Source organism: Mauremys mutica, chromosome 9 (genome assembly GCF_020497125.1).
Source record: "Mauremys mutica isolate MM-2020 ecotype Southern chromosome 9, ASM2049712v1, whole genome shotgun sequence".
Taxonomy (NCBI): domain Eukaryota; kingdom Metazoa; phylum Chordata; order Testudines; family Geoemydidae; genus Mauremys; species Mauremys mutica.
This window is the reverse complement of record NC_059080.1, coordinates 103,204,618-103,227,509: the sequence shown is the minus strand read 5'-3', so window position 1 is coordinate 103,227,509 and position 22,892 is coordinate 103,204,618. Positions and strand designations below refer to the sequence as shown.

General features: G+C 40.2%; 1 protein-coding gene across 5 annotated transcripts in view; it reads right to left on the bottom strand.

Annotated features, from left to right (window-relative positions):
• OPA1 (OPA1 mitochondrial dynamin like GTPase) overlaps positions 1 to 22,892 on the bottom strand; it is an 83,160-nt gene that overhangs the window by 45,454 nt on the left and 14,814 nt on the right. For 3 of the 5 annotated variants that reach the window (XM_045030634.1, XM_045030635.1, XM_045030639.1), the window contains 13 exons: positions 18,128 to 18,238; positions 10,358 to 10,411; positions 8,254 to 8,358; positions 6,995 to 7,081; positions 6,100 to 6,213; positions 3,897 to 3,977; positions 3,339 to 3,413; positions 3,032 to 3,103; positions 2,835 to 2,934; positions 1,995 to 2,125; positions 1,235 to 1,307; positions 1,070 to 1,142; positions 436 to 551 (listed from right to left, as the gene is read on the bottom strand). In XM_045030634.1, coding sequence (XP_044886569.1) covers positions 436 to 551; positions 1,070 to 1,142; positions 1,235 to 1,307; positions 1,995 to 2,125; positions 2,835 to 2,934; positions 3,032 to 3,103; positions 3,339 to 3,413; positions 3,897 to 3,977; positions 6,100 to 6,213; positions 6,995 to 7,081; positions 8,254 to 8,358; positions 10,358 to 10,411; positions 18,128 to 18,238 — 1,192 coding nt within the window. The remainder of the gene's footprint in view (positions 1 to 435; positions 552 to 1,069; positions 1,143 to 1,234; positions 1,308 to 1,994; positions 2,126 to 2,834; positions 2,935 to 3,031; positions 3,104 to 3,338; positions 3,414 to 3,896; positions 3,978 to 6,099; positions 6,214 to 6,994; positions 7,082 to 8,253; positions 8,359 to 10,357; positions 10,412 to 18,127; positions 18,239 to 22,892) is intronic. The other 2 variants (XM_045030637.1, XM_045030638.1) reach the window with 1 other exon arrangement.

Genomic DNA, 22,892 nt, shown 5'->3' with positions numbered 1-22,892 from the left:
AGCATGGCTTGGTGCAAGACACATGTCCAGTCATGGGTGGGTTCGATGGGGTCTTTTGCCAGGAAGCTATTTTGAGCTTTAGATCTGCCAATCAGGATGAGGGAAGACTCATGTTCTGGCCAAGCAGCTATGTTCATTTCTCTCCTTCATTTATTTACATTCTTGTTGTTTATTTAATAAAGTTGGGACCTTTGTGCCACGAACTATCCTTCACCTGAGATCCCCAAAGCAACATGACATGGCAATTTCTTATTAATGATTACATACAAGGAGTTATGGAGAGATGTGCAGGCCAGAGGATGCCAAACACTGGAATTACAGATCATTCACAGAGCCGTGCAATGGAAACTTGCAAAGTTCCTGGACACATTATGGCTAACTCTAGCCAATATTACGAGGCTTTGCCTCCAGGGGTATTACATTAAACAATATTACCTTTAAAAGCATCTGCTTGCTGCTCCACTGACTCTCTCACCATTTTCCAAAAGCAATCTGACACAGCAAGACTTAGGTTCCTCGTCGTCACCTGGTGTGCCTTCAGCATACATGTCCTGTAAAGAGAGAGATACATCCGTACATAGCAGTATTTTTAAAGTGTCTTTTCAAGGCTGTTACTCCAGGAATAAATCTTAGCTTTCTATACTGAAGAACAAATTAACACGAGAACATGCATCATCCTAAAACCTTGACTCTCTCCACAAAATATCCAGTGTACATAATTGTATTTGGAGTTCTCCTGAAATTATGAGAAAAAAACTATGTACCCTGTAACCCCGGAGGGGAAGTTTGGGATTTCAGTGTCTAAGCAGCATGAATCATAGTTCTTTCCGCAGATAAGGTGTGTAAGTTTGCTAAGTCAGCAGAATCTCTTCAGTTCACTGAAGGTGGACCGCACAGCTGTATGTCTGAAAGAATAGTTCTTGCTGCCCAAAGCTTTGAGGATTAGCAGACATTGCAACACACACACAATGCTTTCACGCTACAAGTCTGCAACAAAGTTAAGCCCCGGGAATGTATGCTAGCATTTAATGATGAGTTTCACTTTAATAAAGTATAAATAGCAACATACTTCAACAGTTTTGAATTTTGAAAAAATTCCTCTTCATAGTCTTTAATAGATTCGATACTTTCAGAGCTGTTTCCTGGAGAAAGGAAAGAGTGCCACAACAATTCCGTTTAGACATTGATTCTGTATCAACAAATAGAAAAGAACCAGACATAGAACTTTGATTACCTTTTCCTGTAACGACTGCAAAGTAACCCAAAGCCTTCATTGGGAAGAGTTTACCTTCAATGATTTGTTGTATCTATGCAAATAAGTACAAAAATATGTTGATCTTGTATCCCTTCTCTCATTTCATTAATGCAATATTAAAATATCTAAACAATATATAAAGATAGATTATGCAGGACTAACACTTTTTTAAGAGATTACAGAGAGGTTTTACTGCACTCTGGAAATTATAGTTAAAGGAAAGACACAAATATAGGAAAAATGTAATAAAAAATGCATAGTACATAGCTAAAAGATAGAAAGCCACTTGAAATTTAATGTTGATTGGATTGCAGGTTCTTATAACAATTAGACTTACATGAACCTATAACTAATAAATGTTTTGACTGTCTTGGATATTACTTAAAAAAATAATAATAAATTATAATTGCAAGTTAGTTAGCACTTTACTCCCATATATCAAAAAGCACTTGACAAAGGAAGGTAAATATCCTTATACCTATTTTACAGATGGGGAAAATAAGACACAGAGCTGAAATTACTTGACCAGGGTCATGTAGCAGAAGTCAGTAAAAGCAGAAACTTGGACAGATTAAAAATAATAAAAACCTCATATTGGATACCCTAACAGACATCTTTTTCTTTTAAAAACCTTCCCAAAAAGTTAGATGCACTTTTATGTTTGTATTTGCACCACAAGTTTCTGCACAAGTGTCCCTCTTTATGCTGTGGCATAAGAACAGAAGGCTGGTATAGTCACCCTGTTTGGGCTGGCCACGTTTTTCTCAGCAAGGTCCACCTTGGTCAAAACAAAGATTGTCCTTTTCCCATGAGGATCCATTTGGCTGACTAAATCAGTGACAATACTGCGTTCTGCATCCACCGACCCATCTGAAAAGATTTTTAAAGATGCCATTTCAAGAACTATTGTATGATATACAGCATTTTGAACTCTGACTACTCAGTGGGCACTAGTTATTTTTTAGCAAATCGTTTAAGTTAAAAATATTATTGATAGAATGTCCCTCACTATTTAGCTTTTGGCACAAGCAGTGCAAATTTGCGTATGTTCTTTGCAGCAAAAAATCCTTGTCCTCTAGTGACTAATGATAAAAATAAGTTTCCACCAAAACTAAAATACATCTAGACTTTAAACTATTCACTAAAATTTTGTTTGGAAAAAGTACATGACAATTCTCAGTATAAAAATCTCTCTACTGTTGACTGTTAGCTTAGGAACCCTGTTTTGGGGAAATCTTGAGTTTAAACAGTACTACCACTGTCTTGGTTATATTTTAAAAGAAATAAAAATGTAAGCTTTCTTTGTATTAGTGGCAAAAGGGTCAAACAATGTCATGAGTTTAAGAAAAAATAAAGACATCACAGAGTATACTGTGGGGCCCACAGTGCAAATTCCCACAATATTTCAGATGACCTACCTAGAGAGCATTTCCTAAAACTGCACTGAGAAATTAAGAACTGACTTCTGTTCAGGGTCATTTTTCTAGAAATCGGGATGAATGATCTAAAGAATACACTGCAAGGTTTTAATTAGCACAAGCAAATGCCATTTTGATTATTGACTAGAGTCCTAATTTACCTTGAATACAAAGGATGATGGCATTCGGGTTCTGCATATAGGCCTTGCTGATGCTAAAGATAGTATCCTTAGTGTCTGGAGCCATACCTGATGTCACAGTCTTAAAAAAAATAGAACATATTTTTTTTTAAAAAGAGATTGGAATGAAAGATTTTCTCCTTTGGTAAAAGTATATTAACTGACTGCTCTATACTTACACTAATGACACCAGGCAAATCTACCAACACCATTCTCTGCAGACCAGGACCTTTCACATTTAAGGAGATGGTCTGTAAAACAAAGTTGGAATGAAACTTTTCACCATGGGGTATGACTTTTTTTTTTTTTTTTTTTTTTTAAAGGAGGTCAGATGACTATGCTGCCTGAGAACAGAACAATTGCTATGGTATAAATACATTTCTTTATACAGTTCAAGATCTTGAAATAGCTACAAACTGATTGGACATAGCCTCATAATTGACAAGTACAAATGAGACTCTGCATGAAATGAATGGGGAGCTTTACCTCAGCACTGACAGTGCATCCTTCTTTCACACTTTTCCTCATTCGGATCTCTATCTCATTTCTCAAGGCTGCAAGCTGTTTTGACAAAGATATCAGATGATATTTATCACGGGCAAATATTACTTGAATAATCAAGAACAAACATCAACATAGGTAAACAAGATGACTCAGCAGCCATATAACACCCTTTATCCAAAGGTCATTGTTACAATCATTGACTAGGCCTCAGTACACGCGAGAGAAGCCGGTAAGCAGAATATCAATTTTATAGTTTGGTAAACGGAAGCACAGAAAGGTTTACTGATTTGCTCTAGGACTCGCAAAACTCAGTAGCGTACCTGGGAGCAGGAGTTGTTACATGCATTGCCCACTTCATTGCCATTCAACTCTAGATAGCAATGACACTGAAACACAGTGTAACATTTAACAAAGTGCCCCTCTTTGCTCAACAGTCTTCTAATCCCTATACTCAGTGGGCAACATCCACTACAGACATCTATTTTTCCAAACAAAAATGTGATCAAGATTACATTCATCTCAGACATTTCTTATACTTACATCCTCTTCCTTGGTCAGATCAAACTCCCGAGAGCTGTCTTTGAACAAAGCCACATGGTGGGGACCTTCACTAAGTGTTACCTAATATTTAGGATGAGGAGACGTGTAACTAATAAAATCTTAATAGCCAAGATTTGCAAGACAGAAAACCCCCCAAAAACAAACAAAATAAGGGTTTTTAACATTTACCATTATTATTTAAAGGAATGTACTACCTAAGAAAGATGCTTGATTGACAGCTCTCTAAATGGAAATCCTTTAGACACTCTTGGAACTGGCTAAAGCTAAGATTTTGGCACGGAGTTCATGGCAATCATGAATTTGAATAAAGTCCGTGACAAGCCCATCCCACAGCAGCAGCTCCTGTCTTGTGGGGCTGGGGCTGGTAGAGACACCAGCAATGGTGGAACCAAAGGGCCATCCTCTCCCCCAACTTTTTAAAACGTGGCTGGATGGGAACATGCTATGGTCCAGCCCTACAGGTTGGCATCCACTCTGGTTTATGCCACATGCAATGTGCCATGTGGGATGCACTCTGCATCATGCTGCATGATGGTGGCCAGGCCCTCACCTGCCAAAACCAAGACAGCAGCAACTCTTGGCACCGGGGACCAGCCAGGTCCAGGAATCTGGACAAATCCATCACCTAAGGGCCTCGGGCTGGCCAGCAGGGAGGGTAAGGTAAAGAGTGTGGGGGAGAGAGGGATGGTGGGGGGAAGAGGAATCAGGGGTTTCAGGAAGGTTGGACATGTGTGGGGGGAACAGCAGGCGCTGGAGGCAGAGCGTCAGGCTGGTGGGGTCATTCTGGAGCCCCCAGATGGAGACGGAGGGGTGGACATGCTAAACCAGAGTGGCTCTGTGACTGTATATCAGGTCACAATGCCTGGACTGGGGAGATGGACCCAGCCTGCAGGACAGGAGCCGCCGCTGCAGGGTGAGTAAGGGGTGGGTTCTCTCTCCAACCTCCCTGCCACTCTCCCGGGCCTCACCTTTCAGCACCCCCACTATATAATCCACAGTTATTTCCCACCCAAAACAGTACACTGTTTTGGCATCAGTTCTTTTCTTTTGTAACCAAACATACTACCAACAACAAAAGTCACTGTTTAAATTATTTTTTCGGGGGAGGAAAGCATTAATGTCATATTTCTTAGTAGCAACAAGGATTAAAGCATCATTTTTGATGCATTTGATTCAGTTTGTTTAAAAGGAGGGAAGTATAGCTTTTCCTTGTTAAAGACAACAGGTAAAAATACATTATTTGGTGACCTTTCTCTGCCTTTTAGTTTTCTTCCTGCACCTCTACTGTGCCATTAACTAAAAGTTTCCATGCCAAAATTGTAGGCCTGGGAATGGACAATGGCTATAGAGGCTTTCAGTTCTGTGTCTCAGCCATGATTGCACTGACTACCTCTAGGACTAGGAGGCTGGCTCTGTCTCCATGCTCATTCAACCAGCAGGTGTCTCTGGTGTGAGTGCTGATTAGTGTTAACACCTGTCTGTTGGTCTCTGGGCCGGTTCCTAACAGCCAGACAGGTGTTATTTTCATATTTGTGGCATTTCATCCAAAAAGCAAATAAAGAATACTTTTAACTATCTATTTTTGCCATCTGCACAATCAGTTTCTAGTAACTTTTTACCTTCAGCAAGTTTTGTTAAGGCAGTTTTTCACTTTCCTTCACTGATGTCATAGGAGCTCTCTGCACAATAATAATACAACTAACAACACCCCCTATCTCTGCTATAGCACTTTTCATCAGCATATTGCACAGCGCTTAATAATCTTTTCAATGCATTTCTCCTCACAACACCTCGGGAATTAGGAAAATACTATTCATCAAAACAGAGGATGAGGCAGAACTAATGTGTACAGACATTGGAAGCACATATTTATGTATTATTCTTCTTCATTTAAAAATTAAAGCCCCAATTCTTCAAATACATCTAGGTAGAGTGTTTACTTAGTGTGAGTAACTCCAGTTGAAATCCATGGGCCCATTCACATTAGTAACTGCTACACCCTAATAGTAAGTAACTGGCAGGATTTAGCCCATCAGTAGTAACAATGCAACAGCACATTTTTGATGAATGCTTTTAAAATAATCAGATATTCAAACAAAGATAACTTAGCTTACATTAAGTGAATTTATAGTACTTGGATACTTTACAACATTTTGAATACCGTTAGGATACTGTTTCTTACCTTAACAGGAGAACGTGTCATCATTTCCCCAGACCCTCGAGGGAATATCCGGGCTTGAGCAATCATTTCTAGCACACTGGTTTTTCCTGCACTCTGATCTCCAACCACTACAACCTTAAATGAAAGTAGTAGTAGTCGTCACTGGCTTTTCATAATTAAGGCAGTTTCTTCAGTAGGACAGCTTAGTTAAACAATACTCTGTAGCAACCAATTGGGAACACATATTAGAGCTGGTTACGTTTGATTAGTTTTGACAACAAAACTATTGCCACAAATAATGAATTCCTTAATAGATTAACAACAGATTTTATTCATGCAAAAGTTTTTCTACTTCGGCCATTTAAAACTAGTGATAGGGCAAAGTAACAGTGTCTGGATCTGGATCAGGCTTTGTCTATGATTTAAGGCTAATTCAGGGTTTGGTTCAATGGTGATGAAGCCACACGGTCTGTTCTCGCAAGACTTTGGTCACATATGAATTGGAAAGTTAGCCTTTTTCAATCTGGATCTGAATTAGTACTAAACTGCAGTGGTATATATGGATGCAGAAATTCAAAACCAAAAATGACACCAGCACCCAGCATTTGTAGGGGTTCATATTCAGGGCTGCTGGTTTAACCAACCATTTAAAAGTGAAATGGACAAAACATTCAGAACTACACTATAGGGAAAAGTCCTGCATTATCAGGCAAATGGACTAGCTCTAATTTTTATCATTCTGGGTTATACGAAGGTCTTTAGATTAAATGTCTAGGCTGTTTTTTCTGCATGTAAGATTAAAATCACCCCTAACACTTAATCTGGGGTCTGCAAACCAATACTTATAACTTTTTCATGCACTCTATAGTAGTCACACTATGAAGCAACATAACCCTTTAAGACTTCACTGACTTACCCGAGGTAGATGATCTTGGGTATTATAGCTTGCATCATAGTCAGACAGAATGTCTAGAACTTCAGAGTACATATCAATCAAAGATTTCTAAAAAGAATTGAAATATAGGGGAGAAAACTCAACTGGTTAAAAGAGCTAAGACCAAATGCCAACAGTTTTCACCTTGAAGTCCTAGAAGAGAAGATTATTGTGTGCTTACACTCTCATCAAGGTTTGAGCCTTAAACCTCCCGTGCCGCAGCTGAGCGCTCTCCGTTTTAGCTAAAGTATTAACTACAATAACTGGCAGCAGCAGTAGTCTGATATCTTGTGCAGGAGGATTTCTAGCTTACTGAAACAATGGGGGACATATACACGACATGCCCCATTTTACAGACAGCACGCCAAGTACTTAGGCTTGGCAGATTCTGAAATAGTGCAATTAAGTGACTGAGTGATGGATTTCCATATAAAAGATCTAGGTTCAATTTCCAGCTTGTGTAGAGGGTTTGCTCGAACACAAGAGTTGCGAATCCAATAACTAATAACCTCAGTCGGCACAAGTGAGACGAACTCATGATCTCCTGCTTCCCAAGAGGAAGATCCATTTTGTCTGTGCCCCGTTTGGAAGTACTCTACATGAGGGACACTGCAGAGGGGTGGTGCATGCACAGTGTTGACAGAATGCTCAGAGCCTGAGACAGCAAGCGAAGAACAAACTATACTCTGCAAAACACTTGAAAATGGCGATTTTTTTTCAAACAACTCTTTACTTAGTTAAATCTGCATGGATTTATATGGGGCCATCAAAAGACGCTTCCTCAATCTCAGAACTACCCCTCTGCCAAGTTTCAAAATCCTATTTCAAACCATGGAGGTGCTAGAGAACTGTATACAAACAGCTAGAAGAATATTTTTATAATTAAATAAAAATAATGTAGATTTTACTTACATAATACTACACAAACCACAAATCCAACTTTTTAATTTGTGTAACCTTCAAGATAAACTTAGTAACTTCAGTTGTGTTCTTGTTATGAAGTTACTAACACATGTAATTACATACAGTTAAAGCACAGTTAGAAATGAGGTTCATTCAAATTGCTTAACCAGTATCCTTAAATGTAAAGTCCACTCATCAATAGCTAATAATGTTAAGATCCATTTATAGTGTTAAAAGATCAATTGCTAAATAAGTATTAATGAAGCACTGTGGAGCTCATGGGCTAATTCTGGTCTGACACTTCTGAGGGACAACTGTGTAATTATACGATACAGTACCTTTAGCTTCCTTTGATGAATGCCCTTGTCATCCTTCTGCAACACCAGCTTTCTTAGTTCTTTGTTTTCCTTCTCTAAGCGCTCAAGAATTCGTTGATATTTCAGCTACAAAACAGTAATACAAATAGAGTAATCATGGAAAACAGTATGCACAGATCAGCAAACTTTTCCCTATCTAAGAATGTTATTAAATGGAAAAAAATAACTCTCCAAACAAGTCCTTCCACACCACAGAAAATATTTAACCACTGAAAGCTTGTTAAAATCCTACGTAACTAAGCAAAAACTATTCAAAAATGAGAGATTGAAGAACCAACTTGACTATACCTTCCATCATGAATAAAATGAAAATTTGTAAACAATCAAAAAAACACTCGAAACACATCAAAGTCAGGGATAGGTGAGAACAAAGAGAGACCTTATTTAAAATGTCCTTTCATTTGATATTCCATTCTTAGTGAATCTAGATATAGAGGATGTAACAAGAGTCTAAACCAGAAGTTATCAAACTATGATCCATGCAGGATTTCATGGTGAGGGAAGCAGGGACAGGAATGCAACATTCTCTGATATTTCTTCTACAAATTGCATACACTTTACAAAAATGCTTTAGAGCAGTGGTTTTCAGCCCTTTTTCATTTGCGGACCCCTAAAAAATTTCAAATGGAGGCACAGACCCCTTTGGAAATATCAGACATGGTCCGTTGAAAACCACTATTCTACGGTAACGACAACCTTTAACGGACCCCTTAGACACAGTCTGTGGACCCCTGGGTATGCACACCACAGGTTGAAAACCACTGCTTTAGACAATATATTTTTCAGCTATCAGAAGCCAAAGGTACTTCTGGCATCAGACTATTTTAGAACCATGGAACTAAGTCAAAATATTCAAACTTGCAACATCTAAATTCATATTTAAACATCTAAAATGAGCAGCCTGGATTTCATAGCTGCTGGGCACCCACAATTCCCTAGATGTCACTAACATATCAGTGGAAGCTGTGGGTGCTCACCATCACCAAGAAAAAGATCCTTATATTCAGAGTCTGCATGTGGCTTTAGAAGCCCGCTTTAGGTCCGTAATTGAACACTGTGGCCCTACTGCCTGTCACAGCTTCTAGAACAACTGTACCGATTCACTCCTGGCTGACATGAAAGGCAGGCTATTTTAAATTGTTACAGCACAAGGGGGAAAAAGGCAGTTTTAGAAGTTGTAAAATATCAAGGTTTTGAGCATTTTTAAAGCCTTTATAGTTTAAAAAAAAAATTAAAAAGGGCTGGTCATCTGAAAAGGGTGGAAAATTTAAGAGCTCTGCCAGTAGTTGTCAGCATGGCTCAAGGTTTTAAAATAGTTTCCTGAGCGCTTCTATCGGCTTCAGATTACTGAAGTCCATCAATAAATGGACAAAAATATCCCAAGGAAAACATTCTGTAACTTTGCCATTGGCAGCTTTTCACACAGAAAGGATATCACAATACCTCTTATAAAAACAGCTTTAAATGGGAGGGAAATGGTTACTGATTGGCGTAAACTAGTCTGATAAGAGAACCAAATATTCTAATTGTGTCTATGCCAACAATGCAACTCTTCTTCTGGAAGAAATGGAAACATACTGGTTTTTGTGAATTCTACTATGACTATAAACAGAATAGCACACTACCTTCTGTGGTTTTTAATATTACAGAACTTTCTCTTGTTCCACACTCAGATCCCCGGTGCTTGATTGTCTAATGCATTTTAAGAGCTTTGTGTCTCTCCTAGAAATGTCTTTTCACGGATTAAGAGATTAAAATGTCATCTTGTTATGTATAATCCCATTTCCTTTCTATAGCAAAGTGTGCCAGCTAAACAAACATTAAAAATAAAGACAAATCAACAAAACTCTAAAATCAGAAAAGGTAAATCTAACACATTGTCCAGTTCAGGATGGAGTATCAATTGTATTGTAGAAGCCTCTGGTCCAGACATAATCTTAAAAAAATTCCTTCAATTTCTGCAAAATGTCTTATATCTTAAGTGCATTTTTGTTTAGTAAATTTGAGTTTTGCACGTATGGGCCTCTGAATTTTGGTTCCTTGTTACTAGGACTACAGTACGTACCTGTGTGTGCAGAAGTTCTTCTTGAAGCTGATCAATCTTCTCTTTGTCAGAGACCTACAACATTAAGAGACATAATCACGACCATTGCTTGGTTATACAGCACATATGTTTAGTTTATCCTCAGGGTGCAACTGAATGCCAAACCAGAACCTTTATTAAACATAAAATAACTGATTAAGCATGCATTTCCATTCAAATCAAATTCTTAAATCAAATCATCATTTGGCATTTAAAGTGGCTAAAGGTTCCATTGAAAGCAGAAAGATTCTATACAATGAAGTCTAAATCTTTGTGCAAGCCAGTAGAAAAATTAACACCTTCAGGATCAGATTCTGAGAAATCAGGCTTAATGATAAATAAAATTCAGTAGCTTCCTCTGAGAATTTCTCCCCCACCAAGGGACTGAAAGTCACGTGGCCAAATTGTCTGGGCCTAAATATTTATTTGTTTAATTAGTATGGCACTTTGAAGATGCAAACACTAACTTGTATCAGCAGCAAAGAGTCCTGTGGCACCTTATAGACTAACAGACGTATTGGAGCATGAGCTTTCGTGGGTGAATACCCACTTTGTCAGATGCACCCATGAAAGCTCATGCTCCAATACGTCTGTTAGTCTATAAGGTGCCACAGGACTCTTTGCTGCTTTTACAGATCCAGACTAACACGGCTACCCCTCTGATATTTAACTCGTATCAATTTGGTTTCAACATTACTCCCCCCAGGTATGTCAGTACATAAAATCTTTCTAAACTATCAGCATCCTATAGATCGTGCAGTGCATTCTTGTCAGGTGTTTATATTTAAGATTTATAAATGACAAAGGGATCACATTCTTTGTGTCTTGTACACAACTGAGCACTGTATTTATTAATTTATTTATGTAGCCAAGTTCTAACAGGAACACTGTATTCTGCAAAAGTATTATGTATATTTTACTGTTCCATTGTTTTAATTTGTCAGCATGCAATCTTGATGGGATGCTTTACATTAGCATGCATAGTCATTAAGACAGTATTAAAATGTGGGAAACAATGTAGAAGAGTGAAAATAATGTTAAATTTTTCAGTGTCCAGTGAATTAAAGTGTGATCTTACTATAGTTGCCCAAACATGAAGGAATTTCTAGTCAAATCCTTTCAAAAAATGAATTTGTAAAGTAAAGTAGATCTATAAAAGAAAGTAAAAACAGATGGAACTTTCAATCTGTTTTTTCCTAATTAAGGTCACAAATTCAATATAAAATACTAAAAATAGGCATCGTGCACGTATTTTAAAACTAATGTAAAGCCTAAAGGACAATTAAGAAGGAATGATTAATGAAAAGTTAATGAAGTAATAATATCAATATAAAGAAATTCAACTCAGCTTTAAAATGAAGTCACTCTAAATATTTGCAATTCAAACAAATTAGCTTGAAAAATCAAAGGAGAATATCAATTAATGCATGGATAATGTGTCATTTACAGGACACAAACCAATGCAGTCACTCTTTAATTTCATAGTAACTGTTGGCAGATTAATAATTCCCAATTCTTCATGGCAACTGGCTTATTGCAGTTACATAACCTATAAGATACACATGACCAAGTATGAACTTTGCAATAGGCAATGCCAAGTTACAATGCTCTCTATATCCAATTATTTTCTTATTCATTAGTTGATCCTTGAAAATAAAGTGCTAGAAGTGGGCAACCTTCTGTTTCCACCAGTGGACCAACAGCACAGAAAACATGCTCTCTTAGCACCTGAATATGACAGACACTAAGAAGAGTTCAACAGAGGGAAGGTGGCTTGATGCCTTTAGCAATACACGGTATGTCTAAACAAACAAACAGAGATATATCTACCCACCCAAATAGAAAGCACCGCAGGGATATAATGGGGCAGACCGGGACAGGAAGCAAAGAAAACAGTGAAGGAAGAAAAGAGGAAAACAGGAAAAAAAATGGAATACAGAAAATGTTTCTGGGCAATGCAGACATCCAAAGAACAGTTATGTCCCTCTTCTCAAAAGCATTTAAGAAAGCTTTTTTTTAATAGTATTCCCTGGAGGTTTGATAAATCTTTAATGAAACGGTGAAGGGGATTACATCAGTCATTGTTATGGCATCCTTTCATTCTGTTCACTATAAATATACCACTGATATCTAGACAAGTATTCAATATTCTCCCCCTGAAACGGTTACTGAAAATGCCTGAGGAATTTTAGGAAAAATAAACAATGCTTTTTTGGAATCCTAAGAATGCTCTCAAAGTGGGGCACAACTCTCCTTTCTCCATTAACGGCATTTTACACATCAGGAGTAGGTGGGCAGGTAATGCACTAATCTCTCTTTTCAGTAGACACAGGATGAAACCTGCTGTCGGTCACAAAGGAGCGGTTTGTGGTAGCCTTAATCTAGTTCCTAGAAAGCAGCCCTCTAATGATGTGCCACAATATACAGAAGGAAAATACCCAGCACTGAGACACTTCTAGCAGTAACGTATGTCAGAACTAAGGACACGTATACACTACAGCCCTAAATCAACCCACATTAGGTCGACTTACAGCCACAGCAGTAATTACTGCAGGGGGCAGATGTCCACACTACCCTCCTTCTGCCAGTGGTGCATGTCCTCACAAGGAGTGCTGCCGTCAACTGCAAAGGGGCAGTGTGGGAGGCTGACGGCATGTCTTCACTACCCGCCGGATAGGAGGGCAGCAATCAATTTATCGCAGAGATGCGATAAATCAACCCCTGAGCGCTCTCCCGTGGACTCCTGTACTCCAGCTCAGTGAGAGGCACAGGCAGAGTTGATGGGGGGAGTGAAGTACATTGACTTTAGCTACGTTATTCACATAGCTGAAGTTGTGTAACTTAAATCGATCCCTCCCCAGTGTAGACCAGGCTTGAGAGTCAGGGCTCTCGGCTCCATGCAGCTCCCAGCTGGGCGCACAGCAGCTCCTCTCCCCCCTCCCCAGGCTTCTCACCTCCCTGCAGCCGGGCTCTAGCTGCCTGGCCTTCTTGACAACAAGGCAGCCAACAGCCAATGTAATTAACGCAGTGTCTACACAGACGCTGCATCACCCTAACTACACCCGACATAAGCTCTACACCTTTTGTGGAGGTAGAGTTACGATGATGGGGTAGCAGGACACTGGCACTGGTGGGACAAGGCAGTAGTGTGTACACTGATATAATTAGGTTGACGTTAGCTGCTTTAGGTGGACCTAACTGTGTAGTGTAGACAAGGCCTAATGTGCACCAGCAGAACACTACAGTGAAATCTGCAGTCCCACTGATTTCCCATTGAACCTGTGTGTCCCATTGATTTCAATGGAACTATTCATGTGCATTAAGTTCCGTGGTTCATTTGTTTGGCGTTTCTATGCCTGGCTGTAGTTAGCACCTTCATATTTTTCACTTTGAATATTTCATTCACGACAATATTCCCAAGCATTTCTACACTGGTCATAATTAAGGCTGCGAGTTTGTCACAGAGGTAACAGATTCCATGACTTTCTGTGACCTCCATGACTTTTGCAGTGGCCGGTGCACCTGGCTCAGGAGCAGTTCAGGCTGGGAGGCAGCCAATGGGAGCCTAGCAGCTGAGCGAGGGGGATGTTGCCGCTTTCGGGGGGAAGGGGGGCACGGAGCCAGGTAGGGAGCCTCTGCCAACACCCCACCAGCCCCACCCCCCTGCAGCGGGGCCCTCAGGCAGCACCTCCCCCCAAGTTTTAGTCGCCGGTATTTTTAGTAAAAGTCATTGACAGGTCACAGGCCGTGACTTTTTGTTTACTGCCCGTGATCTGCCTGTGACTTTTACTAAAAATACACACAACTAAAACGAAGCCTTAGTCATAATTGCACTATTTGCCAGCAAATTACAAAGTAATAACATGGTCACCCATGCCTGATGATAATTGACATGACTAAAGAAACTGTCAACTTGTTTGCAAAACATACAAATCCATTAATTACTTGTTTTAGATCTTATTTCAAATGCTCTGTGGATAAATTTTTTGTCATTCCAATTCATCCAAAAAACCATAAATGACAAAAAAAAACCATAGGGCCATATAGGGACCAAGTCCTGGAACTTCTGAAAATCCCAGGAGGCACCTATTGGCATCTTTAGGTACCTAAGTACCTTAAAAATCTGGGAGATTGTCACTATTTTGACATGATATCACAAAACAGCCCCAAACCACAAACATCTCTTGGTTAAACATTAAGAGCTATAACAATTCTCAGTGGCATCACTGGAAATGTCAATGCACAGAGAGATGCAGCCATACGAGTTCTTGCTATACAACAAACCCCTCAGCTGAATATAGTATTTGCCAAGTGGTCAAAAAAATCTAAAGGAAAAGAATTACAAGCATATGAGGGTATTAAAAATGATAGATGAGTTATCAGGTGTCCTTTTTGTAATATTTTAATAAATTTCCATCTAAAATAGACAATCTACATTATAGAAACATTCTAGACTGAAGATGAAAATCTGGGAAATTTAGATTCTGCAGTTGAATTATTTTTATATCACTGTGAGGAGGATCTGTATAACATGGTGCATGCAAGTCCTGCTGCTTGGTTTGTTCATTACACATTCTGACAACAATGTCAATGAGATATTAAAGGAAAGGAACAGTAATATCCAGGCTTAGAGGAATGGAAATGAAACAATCATATTTTCAAGTAGACAGGTAAGATATCAGCTTGCAAAAGAAAAGCGAGGTAAATTTAGCCCTGGCATAAGTGGGAGCAACTTGATTGATTTCAATGGGAGAAGCACCTGTTTCTGCCAAGACAGAGTTTGGCCCAATGACTGAATCTTTACATTACATCCTCATTTTTAAGGTGTGTACAGCAAGTGCTCTGTTTACCCAGCCATTCAATTTGTTTCACAACAAATGGGTTAGTTGCAGCAAAATAAACCACATCATCATTCCTTGCCACTGGCATGCATCAAAGCACACAAAACTCCACATCTAAATGTTACGATTGGCTTTGATACTTCTGCAAAGAATGTGATGATCAAGCATTTGGGACATTAAATTTAGGACTTTCCCTTACAGGACTAAGTTATTTACTGCGCTAGACATCAAATCTTTTCTGCAATTCCAACACCATGGAATTAGTTGCAAAAGAGAAATAATGATGGGAAATTCTCTGTAGAAACAGATTAATCCTGAAAAAATAAATTCTTTGCTAGTTCCTCAAAAAATGGAGACAAAGTTTAAAGATCAAGTACTGTATTCCCTTTCCAGCAACTGTTTAAGTTTTCATACATCCAACGCTACACAAATAGAAAGTCTTCTTAAAAGGCTTTAGAAAAAAGTGGGGATTACTCTGTGGAAATGTTCGTGCTTTCTGTTTCAGAATGTAGTCTCTTCAGCACAGTCAAATTAACACATTGCATTCAAGACAAAAAACTACCTAGCTCTGCTTAAATACAGACTTGCATGCTACCTGAAAAAGGAATGGAAGGAGTCACTCTTATTATGTAAAGGAATCAGTAAACAAACAGGCAGGTTTAGTCTGCTGAAGGTATCTCTGGTTTTTACCAGCAACACTGCTCTGGACGGGAAGTGGGAAAGGACTGTGTAACCTACTATTGCAGGGGTGGCCAGCCTGTGCTCCGGAACCACATGCAGCTCCTCAGAAGTTAATATGCGGCTCCTTGTATAGGCACCGACTCCAGGGCTGGAACTACAAGTGCCAAGGTTCCAATGTGCTGGGGGGAGGGGAGGTGCTCACTGCTCAACCCCTGCCTCTGCCACAGGCCCTGCCCTCACTCCACCCCTTCCTGCCCCCTCCCCTGAGCCTGCCATGACCTCGCTTCTCCCCCTCCCCACCCCAGAGCCTCCTGTACGCCACAAAACAGCTGATTGGGAGGTGCAGGGAGCGATGGGGGGGGCGCTGATCGGTGGGGCTGCCGGTGGGTGGGAGGTGCTAGGAGCTGGGGTGGGGGTGGGGCAGGGAGATGATGGGGGGCTGCTGACATATTACTGTGGCTCTTTGGCAATGTACATTGATAAATTCTGGCTCCTTCTCAGGCTCAGGTTGGCCACCCCTGTACTATTGGACAAATTGTTCTCAGAGTAGTCAGACTCCAGTGCGTTACACTTCCAGCATCTTTATTATGTATCATGGTGTCTCGTTGAGGGCAGGACTGGCCAATTTTCTCTAAGCCACAAAGGTACACTACTTACATGAGCTAAAAATGAAACATAAAGAAACATACCTCTCTCCCTCACTACTCATCTTTCCCATAGTTGTACAGAGGAGGAGGAAGGGTAGTTCTTGAGCTGCAACGTGGCAAAGAATGTTCGCTTAACATTTAACAGTAGCTTGACAAAGGATGCTGGAGACAGACTGGAGTACTGACATTTAAAATGTGACGTGTTTTAGGATTTTAAACCTCTTCAGACCCTTTGGTGAAAACCATGGCTATGTACAACATTATGTATAGAACTTTATTTCAAGTCTTCTCCATCTCTCTCTCGGATTGAACCTCAGATGCAGAGAGTGTTAAAGGTGTGTATCCAGTGGTTAGTTCCAAAGCTATGGAATTGTGAAAAGTCAGAATGAACTGTAGGTTCTGTGGACATGGGAACTACAGATAACTGTGTTTTCACAGTCACAGAAGTGATTATACTGGCTACAAAAATTAGCTCTGAAGTACCCATGACTACTAAAATCATCACAATCTAGTAAACAATATGTCAGCAACATGCTAATGCTAAAAATCCAACTGTAGCACCACGTAAAATAACGTATAGATGACCAACAGCCAAATTGCTTGGACTGTGATTTACGATGGAAGCTAGGCAAGAGAAAGCTATTGAGATACATATACACCTCTACCTCTATATAATGCTGTCCTCGGGAGCCAAAAAATCTTACCGTGTTATAGGTGAAACCGCGTTATATTGAACTTGCTTTGATCCACCGGAGTGTGCAGCCCCACCCCCTCGGAGCACTGCTTTACCGCGTTATATCCGAATTTGTGTTGTATCAGGTCGCGTTATATCGAGGTAGAGGTGTACTAGGTTTCATAGAATCATAAGACTGAAAGGGACCTCGAGAGGTCATCTAGTCCAGTCTCCTGCACTCATGGCAGGACTAAGTATGATCTAAAGCATTCCTGACATTCCTGTTTATGTTTATGAATATCAGATTTTGCCCAGGCATTAGCCATCAGACATTGGTAACCGGCTAATGCTCACTATTGTGTTATTGCTAATTTTGTCATTGGCTGTTTATCACTGCAACTATATCGGGGAGTTTAATGTTTATGGTTTCATCCTAATACAATGTTACAGGTTGTTTTAGATAGAATTATCACCCCACTGGGAATAAACTGAACTAGGATATGTCTGAGATATACTTTCTAAATACTGCGTCTGAGATCAGAATTGGGAAGCTAAATCAGCATGCACTCAGTTTAAGGCTGACTAGGATTCTTTGGCTTCCCTAAATCCAGTTTCTAGAAATATATTAACTTAAAATACAGGTCAATTTAGAAGAAAACAAAGGTTTCAGAAACAGATGTTAAATTACTTATAAGACTACCCCCAGAATATCCACAGTCATTTAATGGCACCCCAGGTAGAGTGACAGGAAGCAGAATCAGTTTAACACCACGGGCTCTTGCAAAAAGATTTTTGTAATAATTATTTAGGTCTCTGATCAGATTAAAATTAGCTTCTTCTACATCAAATGAAGGAGGCTGAAGTACTTGGTTAATATGAATATAGTACATAGTGCCCTTTGAACCATCACCTTTCGCTTCTGCTGGGAAGAGCCCGTGTTATATTGGCCAGCAGCTCTGCGTGCTTCCTCTTCATGCTGTTGGATTTGCTGTTGTAATAGAATGAGTTCACCAAGCAGGCCCTGCCATGAGTTTACAACAAGGAGAAGAAAGGGGAAAATTGGGGGTGGGAGGAAAACAATGTTAAACCAAAGAGTGTTACATAAAAACAGATGAAAGACAGGAATGAATGGGTCAGTTCAAACAAAAAAGAAAATCTATTTCAACAGCTATTACTAGCCAACTGGGACTGGAAACAGCTGGCCAGCCTGTAGGTCATACAGGACAACAAACAGGCTACATTTTAGAATTAAAGTCAATTTAAAAAAAAAGTGTCCAAATCCTAAAAAAGGTTTAAACTAGCCTTGTTTGAAGAGACTTTGTGGAGATTTTTGGCACCGCATCCTCAATTAGTCACTTCAAAAGTATTTTCAGATATCAGCATTTTCTTTTTAAACAAGTAGAAGGAAGTTCAATAAAAAAAGACCTGAAGTTTGGATGCTCTTCACAAAGTTGTACATATAGCTGTATGTGTAACAGTTCACCCCTTCAACTTTGCTGAGAATAAACAAGGGTTTTTTGTTCTTAAATACCTCAGCTGCTTGGATAGTTTGTCAAAAGAGGATTTGCCCTGCTGCTCAACCTCCAGACTTGAAGGAATGAAAGACTTTTGGCCGGGTATATAGGGAGAGAGAAAGAGAGTGAGAAAGCTCTCGCTCTATAGCACCTTGGCAGTGTCTAGTTAAATTGCATAGTTCCTCTCACCCCTCCAGAATTGCAGAAATGTGTCATGCTAATTTCCAAGTTTCTCCATGAACAAAGTGCCTGATTTTCTTTTGCCCAATTATTCTATTAATAGCCACATGTCTTAAAAATTCACATTTGTTCAGAAATAGTGTGTGAATTAAGTTCCACTGGAATTTCTTATACAACTAGGTTTAAAAATTGGAGATTAATATTAAATGTATTAACCTATTTAAAAAACACTAAAAAGTCTGAACAATATTCTGCTCAAATGTAACATTACATTTTCATTAAAGAAAACATTTAATAGCATTACCAGTTTCAAAACATACATTAGTGTTTAAAAACAAGCCTCAAATATCAGAATTAGAATTTTTTTTTTTAAGAAAAACAAAATAGTTCTTCAGAGCTCATGTATCATCAAACTATACATATACTGCACAAAAAATCCCACATACATAGGTATGTACACATAAGTACAGACACACACTATATGGATGGATACAAAAAATAAACAGACACTGTCAATAGGATAAAGCCTAAACTAGAGGGTTTAAACAAACAAACAAAAAGCTTTATCCATCTTTGTAGGAAGAGAAACAGTTTCATAATTATATTTCAATAAATACAAAGGGGAGAGGTTGTTTTATTTTGTTTTGTGTTTGTTTTTTTTAAATCTCTGCACTGCTGGAAAACCAAACACAAATGCACCATGCTAATGCATGAGAACCAGAAATTAAACGGATCCATCAAGTTTCACTGTCCAACAAGACAAAAAAAGCTAACAAGTGAAAAATAATGCATATTTTTAGAATTCTGCTGAGTAAAGTTGTTACTGGTACCAAATAAAGAATTTCTCAAAATGACTTGACAGTGTCCCTTTAAAAATTATGTTAAGGGTCAGACTCTACAAAAGGAAGAACATATGGAATTAAAGCCTTAGCTTGCCCGTTAGTGTTTAAACAGGTGTCGCACAGTGTGTAACACTGTTCCATGTTCTCAAATGTAGTTTTTGTTTAATCTGTGATTACTTGCCGCAATACCAGTTCTCCGGGCCTGCTGTTCCCTGAGGAACTAAGGAAAAAACTTCTGAGGCTAAGTAATTGTCTTTAGTACAACATCAAAGCAGAAATGGTGGCAGTGTAAGGAATGAGACTGTTTTAAATATAACTTCCTTTCCTTTGTTTATAATCAGACCCATAGCATTATTTCACATACATTTCCTCTGGCTTTCTCGTGTCTTTAATGACTGCATTACGATTGAAAGAGAAATCTTTGAATACCATAACGCACACTAACAACTCTGTTGGCATAGACAACAAAAGGCAGGAATGGTTACTTACCTGCCAGGAACAGAGGTTCTTCGAGATGCTGCTGTCTGTGAGAGTCCCACCGTAAGTGTGCATGCTCTTCATGAGTGAGAGTTCGGAGTCTTCTGAACAGCAGTGTCAGCCGGAGCCACACACACACACACCCTCCCTTGAGAGGGCATAAATGGTGGACAGCAGCAACCCTCCCTCAGACTCCCTAACAATCCAAAACCCATGTCTGCTGAAAACTCTGGAAGTGAGGACAGATGGCAGCTGTGGGATCCACGCTCATGACAACATTTCAAAAGAAACGGTTATTGTAGGATAAGTAACCATTCTTTCTGCCACGAATGTGTCAGTGTAAATCCCACTGTAGTTGATTGGCAACTACTTCTGAATGGTGAAAATTAGGAGTTGCAGCTACATCAGTCGAACGGTGACTGCAGAGTGCTCTCCCGACCTTGGCATCTGACCTGTCAGCTAACTCCAAAGCACAGTGTTTAACAAAGGTCAATGGGTAACCCACATTTTTGCCTTATAGATTTCTGATATTGGCACTGAGCTGTGGTGGAGCCTTAACACTAAGTGGAAGAGATACACAAGCCATCTGATGACATGTTGAGATACACTGTTATCTGCTCGGACAGTCTGACAGGCTGTCTATGACTACAAATAAATGAGGAGATAGTCTAAAGTAAAGTTGGGTTCTGCCCATGTAAGGCTCTAAAGACATCCAGAGTGTGTAGCACTTCCTCTGCTGGTGCATAGTGGGGCTTTGGGACAAAGACAAGCCAGTTAATTGCTTGATTCAGGTGGAACTCTGAGATCAACTGAGGGACGAAGTAAAGATGATCTTAGAGTGCAAAGAGCATTCTAAAAGAGGCTCAAAGGTGCGGGTGGGGGCTCCCTGAGATTTAGAAGGACAATACTGAGGACCATGTCGGACTGGGGTCTCTGACCAGTTGGTAAGCATGTAATAAGACTTTAAGAAACCTCAATGCCATAGGGCAAGAAAAGACCAAGTACAATTAAACAGAAGGATAGGCAAAGACTGCTGCAATTCTCCTTACAATCCTGTGGGAGTTGTGTCAGGAAAAGGGCCACTCTCCCCCATGTAAGAAAACTGTATTGTGACTAGGGCCTGATAGTTCATGATAGAGAGCTGCAATGAGATGGAGGAACATGCTTTTGCCTGAAGAGGTTCTATTTCTTAGGGTTCTCCTCTTCAGAGATGCCCTTTGCAGACCTGGATTTTTTTCTGTACCTTGGATTAGGATGGGCACAGAAATGTTTAGAGCCTTTTTATGGTACCTGGTGCCTCTTTTTGATTCTCTGATCAGAAGAAGAGTGCTTGAGCAGATCCTTATTGAAAGGGAGAGCAAGCCTGGCTAGTGTTGAAGAGCCTGTAGGGTACTGGAACACCTTGAAGTCATCAGAGGCCAGCCTGAAGGAAGCTCTTTTGTTGGAGAAGGAGGTTGCTGGAATTCCTTTGATATCACCTCTTCATGGAGAGCTACATATGGTTCAGGCATGGGAGACTGGTTAATGGTGACACTGGAGAATGAGCTCTCCACCTCTTCCGTGCCGTGTGGGAGAGAGATCTGCTCCAGGACATGTGAGGATAGCCCCAACTATGGCCTGAAGGGCCAAGATGGCATTTTACAATGAGGATTGAGAACCACTAGCCCACTGCCACTTGTGCTTCGCCTGGGATGTCTCTCTGAACTGGAAGCTTCTAGTGCTTTCAGTGAGATCCCCTCCTGATAGTATGGGAGACAAATCCTGGCTTAATATCAGCAAGCACAGCTCCTCAAATGGTAGCGCAGGTAGGTGGGTGTGGCCTCAGTGCTGGTGCCGGCAGTGGTCTCAGTGTGAAGGATGTCCACAGTGGAGATACAGAATCCTCAATCAGTATGTGTCTCAGGACCGGGATGGGCCTGCTCCTCAGTGCCAACGCTGGCACTGGTGGTGAGGCTGGTACTGGGCCACTCCTTCCTTGGGCTGTGCAGGTGGTTGAGCTCACAGCTTCAGCCCTTGACACTGTAGGGGATTTGTTTCTGGGACACCTGGTGTTTAGGTCCTTCCTTGTGAGATGGCCTGGTATGGTGCCTGGAGTTATACTTATGCTCTGTCTGGCCTGCTTTTTGGTGCTGGGCTTTGATGTTGGGACAGCTAGTGCCAGCGTCTTTCTCTGCTCCTTGCTGTTGAATCCTGGCATGGGATGTCTGCTGGGAAGGGCACTAGCTGAGGATGAGTTTTTTGGCTCCAGTTTGGTGGATGTCATTTCCTGTGGGTCAGAGCTGACCCTCAATCCCCTCTGGACAGGGGGGATGTCCTTTTTCTTTTTTTATATATTTTGTTTGGGGAAAGTCCAAGTAGGGCCAATTTGACTAGAAGACTGAATTCTTCAATTAAATTTGTAAATAAGATAGAGAACAACAACAGAGAAATGGGTCAGACAGTGTTAGGTTTCATCTCGCTGCCCACAGGCAGTAGGAGGGAATGGAGGGAGGGTCATGGCTGTTCCACCCTTTATGTCCTCACACAGGAGCATGCCCATGCGTGACCCAGACAGACACTGATAGTCAAAAGACTAATACTGCATGCACACCTACAGGAGAATCTACACTGACACATGCTCAAAGAACCACCCCTCCTTCCACTGAACTTGCCATTGTTTTCT